General features: G+C 50.5%; 1 protein-coding gene across 4 annotated transcripts in view; it reads right to left on the bottom strand.

Moving 5' to 3' along the window:
* Positions 1-2,210: 2,210 nt before the first annotated feature.
* STX8 (syntaxin 8) overlaps positions 2,211-8,521 on the bottom strand; it is a 295,182-nt gene continuing 288,871 nt past the window's right edge. For all 4 annotated transcript variants that reach the window (XM_037807925.1, XM_037807921.1, XM_037807922.1 and 1 more), the window contains one exon: positions 2,211-2,387. In XM_037807925.1, the coding sequence (XP_037663853.1) occupies positions 2,320-2,387 (68 nt within the window). In that variant the 3' untranslated portion in view covers positions 2,211-2,319. The remainder of the gene's footprint in view (positions 2,388-8,521) is intronic.

Raw genomic sequence — 8,521 nt, 5'->3', positions numbered from 1 at the left:
AGGTGAGAAAGTCAAACAGACCTTCAGTGCCACCTCCCTGAGTCCCAAAGTGGGGGGGCTCCAAGGAGACTGCCGTTCAGACAGATTTGGGGTTTCGCTTGACAACAGTGAAAGACCTGGCTCCGCAGATTCTTGTTCTTCTGCTGGGTGTTCTAATGGCAACCACCCGGTGCCCGGCAGGGAAATCGCAGCCCGGCGTGACTCTGTCCGCAGCCCGTGGCTCCCTGCCCGGCACAGCCCCCTCTCCTCCAGGCGCACACTTGTCTGGAAATGCTCCTGTTTCCTTTTCCAGTCCCCTTCCCTGGCAGCACAGCTCATCCTCAAGGCTGTCCCCACTGCCCACCCTCTCATCCCTTTGCCACCTCTGGGCTCTGCTAAATCTGCTCCCAGGCCCCGACCTCTGGAGGCCTGGCCTGGGCTGCCCGTGGCCGGCTGCCCCTGGTGCTTAGCCCGGAGGAGGGTCCAAATAGCCAGGAGAGCTCGCTTCCCTGCCCGGCCCCTCTTGTGTCTTCACCACAGTCTGGACTTGGGACCTGGAGACGGGGGTGCCATCTGGGTTTAGACTTACGGCCAACTGAGCCGAGCAGTGTGAGGTAGGCACTGGGTCTTCACGGCAGACCTGTGAGGTGGAAGATCTTCTTCTCTCCACGCTCTAGAGGAAACAGAGCCCGTGGCCACAGAGCCAGCCAGTGCCGTGGTGGTCACTAGGCCTGTCGCCATCAATTTCCAGCACTCGCTGCCTCTGGGCCCTTCCTGGCCCCTCGTGGTGGAGTAGGGCCACGTGATGAGCTCTGGCCAGTGAGCCGTGAGCAGAGGTGAGGAGTTCACTTCTGGGCTGAGTGTTGAATTGCCGGTGTGAGACCTTCCGGAGCCTTCTTTTCCTCTGCCACAGAGCCCATGGCAGTCCAGGTGGAGGCTTTCCCTTGGCCTGTGCTCTAGAACGAAGAGACACGGTCAGAACCCCTGTTCCACCTGCGATGGACGTGCAGCCCGAGCACGACATCAGCATTTGGGATCTGAGCCATTGGGACTGAGGGTGCTTTGGGAACGTGGCATCATCTTGTTGGTTCTGGCTGACACGTGACAGAGCCCAGGTGTGAACCCAGGCCGTCCGGCTCCAGGGCCCGGCCTCACCCGTGGGCTACTTGGCTTCATCCCAACCAGGTGGAGCTGGGCCAGGTAGGGTCTTGTCCTTTGATGGGAGAGCGGCCAGTGAGGGTCACGGTTCCCCTTTGCCTGAGGGCCAGATGTCTGGGCTTCAGCCCACAGCTCCTTCTGGCACACTTGGAATCTCGAGGCCCTAGGAAATAAAATGGGCTGGGCTGCCCCACGGCCCAATTCCTGTCCAGGAAGGGTTTCAGGTCATGCCCGCTGGAGACAAGAAGCCGGCAGCATCTGGGAGTTCCAGAGGAGGCTCCAGAAGGTCTCCCACACACCCCTTTTCTCCTTTTCCGGAAGCAGGAAACCAGTGACATCCTGGGTCTGGAAACTGCCCCATCAGCACCCCTAACTCTCCCTCCAGCTGACTCCTCCACCCCATCCTGCCTCAGAAATCACCGATGCGCCCTTGGGCCTGGTGTCCTCTGGCCAAAGCACCTGTGTGCCGTTTTTACACATGCACGTGTATGCCGGGCACCCCGTCCACTCCCTCCCACGCAGGCTGGGTGGGGCCAGCCCAGCAGGCACAGAAAGACACCCTTGCCCTACGTTCAGAACCAGCCCTTGCTTTTAACCCCAAACAGTCCTCTCCAGCCTGACCCCTGCCCGCTGCATCCACCTTGACACAACAGACTTGCTTCAGGTTGCTTCTGAAGATGGGCTGCCCGTGGAAAACGAGAACGTGCCGTCGCTGAGGAGATTCAAAAGGATGTGCTTCCACTTCTCAACGCAGTTCCCAAAGTGGAGCCCAGAAATATCCCTGAGCAACGGCAGCAAGCACCGTTACACCGAGACCTGAACCTCGTGGGGCAACCTGGGGCCACCTGACTGCGGGGCCACCCCCCTTCGCCCTGTCACATGTGGCCTGGCCTGTTCGCGCCTCAGTCCACACGTAGCTCCCCCAGAGTGCAGAGGCCACTTGAGGGACCCCCGGAGAGCATCAAAGTGGCCAAAGCAGAAGTCAAAAAAGGGCCACACAGGGCTGGATGCTCCAGACGACCCTCCCGAGCCCCCAAACCATTTGCCTTTTCCGCAGCAATGCACGCCAAGAATTCAGGGCTTTGGGGTCATTTATTGAGAGAGGACTTTGTGTGCCAAAAGGGTTCCGGGGCTTTTAATTGTCACTGGCAGGTGTCTCAGCGGCTGGTCCCTTTGTTGCCGTTATTTGGTGGGCCAGACGGCAACGACCACGATGGCCACGAGCAGCAGGAGAATCACCACGATCATCCCTGGAACACAGAGCAGAGAGTAGCCCTTTCAGTGACTCTTTCCTGAAAAGCATCACACATCCTGCTGAGTATCTGCAGGGACCCGGAATGACCCCCTGAACCTTCGGGGCTTGCTCCGGCAGGAGGGGCTGGGGTCAGTGGGTGCTAGGTGGAAAACGGGGGGCTCTGGGGAAACCAGAAAGAGCCCGGACCACTCTGAGGGCTCTGCCTTCCCAACTGCAAGACTGGGGGGCTGTGGGAGGGTGGAGACTGCACAAAGTGGCTGCCTCCAGGGCCCATCCGGCTCTGCACTGATGAAGCACTGATAAAGCAAAGGGCTGCAGAGTCTACAAAATAATAATAATAATAATAATTCCAGAATCTATTTTCTCCACTAGCCACGTGGCTTCTTCACCCTTTTCCCCTGAGCCCCTTTATAAAAAAATGACCTCCAGTAGAGGGATTTTTCTCCTCATACTTACTTTTGCATTAGTGTTTTTTACTTTGATGTCCAAAAACTTGGGGCTGGACCCCAGAAAGGAGAGCCCAGCCACGGCTCCCTGGGTGCAGCTCTGCCACCGACCCCGTCCCACCTGCTCAGGGCAGGCATCCAGACTCGCTGCCCATCCTTTAAGCGGAAGCGATGCTGATGAAGTGGGCCCAAGAGAACACAGCCCCTTCCCTCCATCAATCCGGAATTTGACGAGCGCTCACCATGAGCAGGCACCATGTGCAGATACGTGCACAGCATGACGGAGACAAGGGCACGGCAGCTACAGAGTAAGTACTCAGTATACCTGGCGCCCCAAGACGGAAGTGGGGACGGACGACGCGAGAACGTACACGGAGATGCTTCCTAAGGTAGCAGGTGATTCACATGCACGGGGAGGAATTGGTGTTCTGCCGCCAGGCCTGCTCCCCTCGGACGGAGGGGCTGTTTTGGGGAAGGGTCAGGATCCAAATGTGTGGACCCACTACTGTGTGAGCTCCTCCTGCACCCTTGGGCAACCTCCAGCCCCAGGGCTGTCATCTGGGGGCCGAGAAGCTGGCATGCAGCCCAAGGAAGCCCCACGAGACGTGCCGAGGGCCTCCTCCCGGGCAGCATACTCTCAGGACGCAAAGCTACCCAGATGCTCCCCGCGGGCGCTGCGAGAACGACCATGCAAGGAGGGGGCCCGAGGAGCCAACACGCCCCTGGCGCAGCCCGGCTGTGCACAAGTGCTCAGTAGATGGTGGCTCTTGTTATCGTTACTAGACAGCTCCAGGACAGTCTTCTCCGTGCCCCCAGCCCCAAACCTGCACCCCCACCCCACCCCCTGCCGGCCTCGTTCCCAGGGGTGCCCTCCACCCCCCCGAAGGACCCTCCTGTCTTTGGGCTTGGTCGAATCCCACTGATTTCTCGAGGCCCAAGTTAACCTGCATTTCCCCTTCCTGTACAGAAAGCCCTGCTCCCTCTCTCACACACCCTGTTGGCACTGTTCACCACTGCCCACCGTCTGGGACCGAAAAGCCTTTTATGTATTTAAGAGTTTCATCAGAAAATGGCAGATAAAACACCCGCCACTCATTTAACCCCAGAGTGGACACTGGACTTCCAGGGCCACCTCCTGCCTCTCCCAGCCGTGGGGGTCAAGACCCTGCCTTCCTTGGGGGCTTTCTCTCTCTCTCCCCCTCTCTCGGGCACAGGTCCCATCCCTTGGCTCACGTCACATCCTCAGGAAGGCCCTTCTGGTGCCGGATCTGAAATCTCAACCCCTCCAACCCTCCTATACCTCTCTCTGCTTAAGTTTTCCCCCTTACGGCATATCATGTTAACTATTTTTATTTATTTATCCTTATTAGCTAGAGCTGCACTCTAGACAGCCACCAGCCACACCTGGCTGTTTACATTTAAATTAATTAAAATTAAATAAAATTTAAAATGCAGTTGCGTGTTCAATAACCACAAGGGGCTAAAGGTTACCATTTTGGACAATAAAAAACATTTCCGTCATCGCAGGAAGTTCTGTTGGCCAGTACTGGTGTCGAGCATGGGGCACTGAGGACTTTATTTACTGCTCTACGCAGCACGCACAAAAGTGCCCGGCACATCCTGGAGACATAACACGTCTTTGTTGAATAAATGGGTGAATGGCTGCCCAATGTCTTCTAAACACTCACTCTACACTTGGAGAGTTTCCCACGTTGGGTGTTTTCCTTTCTTTGCTTCCCAAGTTGGTTTTGTTAAATTATATCTTTCTAGGAAATTACCCATTTCTTGTGAGTATTTTTTAAGTTTTTGGCATAGATGCACACTGTATCTAGGTCCCTCTTTTCTAACATCATTTTTTTGTGCATTCTCTTTTTTTCCTGACCACTCTTGCCACAAGTGTGTCTATTTCCAAGAACAAATTTTGACTTTGTTGATCATCACTTGTTCTTTATTTTCTGTTTCATCAAGTTCTACTTTTCTTTCCCTAACTTCTTGAATTGGAACTTAAAGTTATTTTCTATCTTTCTCCTAAAAATTACCCTCTAAGCCTACAAATTTTCATATGGAATAATTTCCATATGAAATCATAATAATTCATATGGAATAACAATAAAATAATAATTTCATATGGAATAATTGCTAAATTCTGTACATTTAAAATTTTTCAATGAAGATTACATATTACATATGTAATTAAATAATTACAATAATTATTTAGAAATGTGTTTTTAAATTTCCAATTATATTGATACATGCTCATCAAAATATTTTTTAAAATTCTGAGATGATAACACATGTACTATATTTTGATGTGAAAATATCTGTGATTTCTGTTAGTGACAAAAGTTACAAGCATCACTAACACTACAGGGGTTTGTTGCCAAGATTTGTAATCGGAGAAAATGCTACATCTCATTAGAGGTGAGTGAAAATAAAAATGCCACGTGAACCTGGATGGGAAAGCACAGACTCCCCAAATTCTATCCATGGATCCCGAAGTCACGCAGTTCAGGTAGTAAAAATGTTAAGTCCCAACCCACGTGAAGCATGGCACACCCGTGGTTTTGATTATTGGCAAAGGGCTTAAAGCTCCGCCTCAAACTTCCTTGTCATTTCCTGGTGCTGGGGCGTGGATTTCTCCCACACACCTCACCCTCTTTTTCTGTGGATACCACCCTCTGAGAGCCCCCCTCTCAGGGACCCACTTTTTTTCTCCTGTTTTCATGTGGACATAAACCTCTAAGCAGGTATCAGCAAGTTACAGCACATGGGCCAAACCTGGCTCGTGGCCTGTTTTCTTGCAGCCATGTGCTAAGAATGGTTTTTTCATTTTTAAAGATTGTTAAAAAAGGAGGAGGAGGAGGTGTGACAGACACTGTCCGTGGCCTGGGAGGCCTCAGCGGTTCACTCTCCGGCCCTTTAAACCCCTGCTCTGCATCACTGTGGCTGACAATGACCCAGCTGTGGCGTGAGTCCACGGCTTAGGCCCTGGTTTCCAGCTCTCTCTTCATTTCTTGCATCTGGGGATTCTCTTTCTTCCTTGTAAATTCAGCTCTGCAGTAACTTTTGGAGTGTGTGTATGTAATATTGTATCTAGCATTTCAAGATGGTTGTGGTGAGATGGTTTGTGTTTGGGTGTGTCATGCACGTGTGTGTGTTTTAACATCGTCTTAGTCCGTCTCCCTGCCGGGACCAGGAGAACAAATCTTTTCATCCATTTCAGCCTCACTTCTTCAGGTTGGCCAAAAGTCCCAGCTGGACAGGAGCCTCTTGACTCGGTCACTCTGCTACAGCAGTGACGTTTGATTGCAAACTTGTTCCCAGCTGGGGAGGAGAGTTTATGTTGTATAGCATCAGGAGAAAATAATGGAAATGGAGGAGGCAGGCAGACTGGGCTGGAAGGTTGGGGTTCAATTAGTGGTGCCCCAGAGCCTGGGCCTACCCTGAAGGCAATGGGGAGGAAATAAGGGAGCTGCTGGGTGGTGCTCTCGGAAGCAGAATCGTGAGTAATGGATGCTCCAGCTGGGTCAGAGGGGAAGGTCCTGGAGGCAGAGAGCCCCTCGTACGGCCAGGGTTCTGGCCTGGGACTGGGAGGGCTGGAATTGGGGAGCTAGTACGGGAAAACGGAGACAAGGAAGGAATGGCTAAGAACAAGTGATTTTTTTTTTTTTCCATGATAAAGGTATAGATTTTTATTGACGTCAGGGACTTGATATTTTACAGTGTAATTAATTTACATTTAGGAACATTGATGTGTTATTTTTCAAAGCCAGAAGCCACGGGTCAACTTCACTTCACTTAACACAGTAGATTAGAAGAATCCTTATCTTTTCCCTTCAGTGTGGTAAAGAATGTCTACTCTTATGGATGGAATCCAGCTATAAGTGAGCAAATTTTAAAACGTGAAAAGCATTCCCGTGTCTGTTGATTCAAAAATAAAAATTATTCACTGAATATTCATAACTTTTTTCCATACTCTCCTTGAAGGAGTTATAAAATATATTTATACATATACTTCTTTTTTTTTAAATTAAATTCAGTTTTATTGAAATACATTCACATACCATACAATCATCCATGGTATACAATCCACTGTCCACAGTATGATAACATAGTTATGTGTTCATCACCACAATCTATCTCTGAACATTTTCCTTACATCAGAAAGAACCAGAACAAGAGTAAAAAATAAAAGTGAAAAAAGAACACCCAAATCATCCCCCCATCCCACCCCATTTGTCCTTTAGTTTTTATCCCCATTTTTCTACTCATCCATACACTAGATAAAGGGGGTGTGATCCACAAGGTCTTCACAATCACACTGTCACCCCTTGTAATCTACATTATTATATAATCGTCTTCAGGAGTCCAGACTGCTGGGTTGGAGTTTGGTAGTTTCAGGTATTTACTTCTAGCTATTCCAATACATTAAAACCTAAGAGGTGTTATCTATATAGTGCATAAGAATGTCCACCAGAGTGACCTCTCGACTCCATTTGAAATCTCTCAGCCACTGAAACTATTTCTGAACAAGTGATTTTTAAAAAGTGAGCCTGGATTTTCAAATCCGGGTATCATGAGATGAGCCGGACGAATGATGAAAACAAAGAAATCCAGAAAAACAACGGGACTGGAAGGAAAAAAACCATACATCTGGTTTTAGCTGCTACGCGTGAAGCTTTGAAATCCAAGGCAAGAGGCTTGAGGTATCAGGGGAAGAGGCCATCTCCCACCCCGGCCACAGCCAGGGCCTCGTATCAGCTGCCTGCGTCGCTCGGCCCACCCCTCCACGGCCGTAAATCAGATCATGTGTCTTCCTTGCTAAAAACCTTCTGATGGCTTCAACTGAAGTCCAAACTCAGTTCTTTATTTGCTGTTGCATCAATTTCCTCTCAAAGACTTTCTCTGGATTTACATTCTTGTTCTTTCCCTGATCCAAATTGTGGCCCAGAGAGCCCAGTGGAAGCCCCTGCCGTGCCCTCGCCCCCTTCCACATGCCAGGCTCCTCTCCACTCCCGGCTTTTGCACAGGCTGTTTCCTCTGCCGGGAAGCACCCCATCCTCTTGGCCCAGTTAATTGCTATTTGTCCTTCAAATTCGGCATCCACAAGGCTCCCACTGTCCCCTCGGTTACATCATCATTTCTGGGCTTAGTTATTTACTGTCTCCCTCACTGGCAAGGGGCTTTTGTGACAGGGACTGTGCCTGACTCGTCACCACCGTATCCCCAGGACTTCGAACAGAGCCCGCCACACAGCAGAGGCACAGAAAATCGTTTCTTGAATAAATGAAGGAAGGTACTGAAAAGCTGCGAGGGACAAGAAGAGCCAAGTAAGAAAGACACGGGAGGAATAGTGAACAGGGAGGAATCTGAGAAAGTGTGTCAAGGAAGCCAAGAGAAAAATCGAGGAGGGGTCAATGCCAACCAGTGAATGCTGCAGATGCCAAGAGGGGCTGAGGACAGAGGACAGGGTTTTGGAGACCTTTAATAGCATGGTTTTAGCAGAATGGTGGGAGGGGCTATTCGAACTATTATTAATTCAGGATTCCTTTTATAACTGCTAGGTTTTCCATCACTGAAACTGTGAAGCACACAAATTCTGCCGCTGTACAGGGGCGACAGGGCGTGTGTGCCATGCCTGCAAACAATGAAAATGCACTTCAGCTGCTGACACCTTTCATAG

The sequence above is a fragment of the Choloepus didactylus genome, chromosome 18, assembly GCF_015220235.1.
Source record: "Choloepus didactylus isolate mChoDid1 chromosome 18, mChoDid1.pri, whole genome shotgun sequence".
NCBI classification, from domain to species: domain Eukaryota; kingdom Metazoa; phylum Chordata; class Mammalia; order Pilosa; family Megalonychidae; genus Choloepus; species Choloepus didactylus.
The sequence above is the reverse complement of the archived record's forward strand: the minus strand, read 5'-3'. Positions and strand labels throughout refer to the sequence as shown.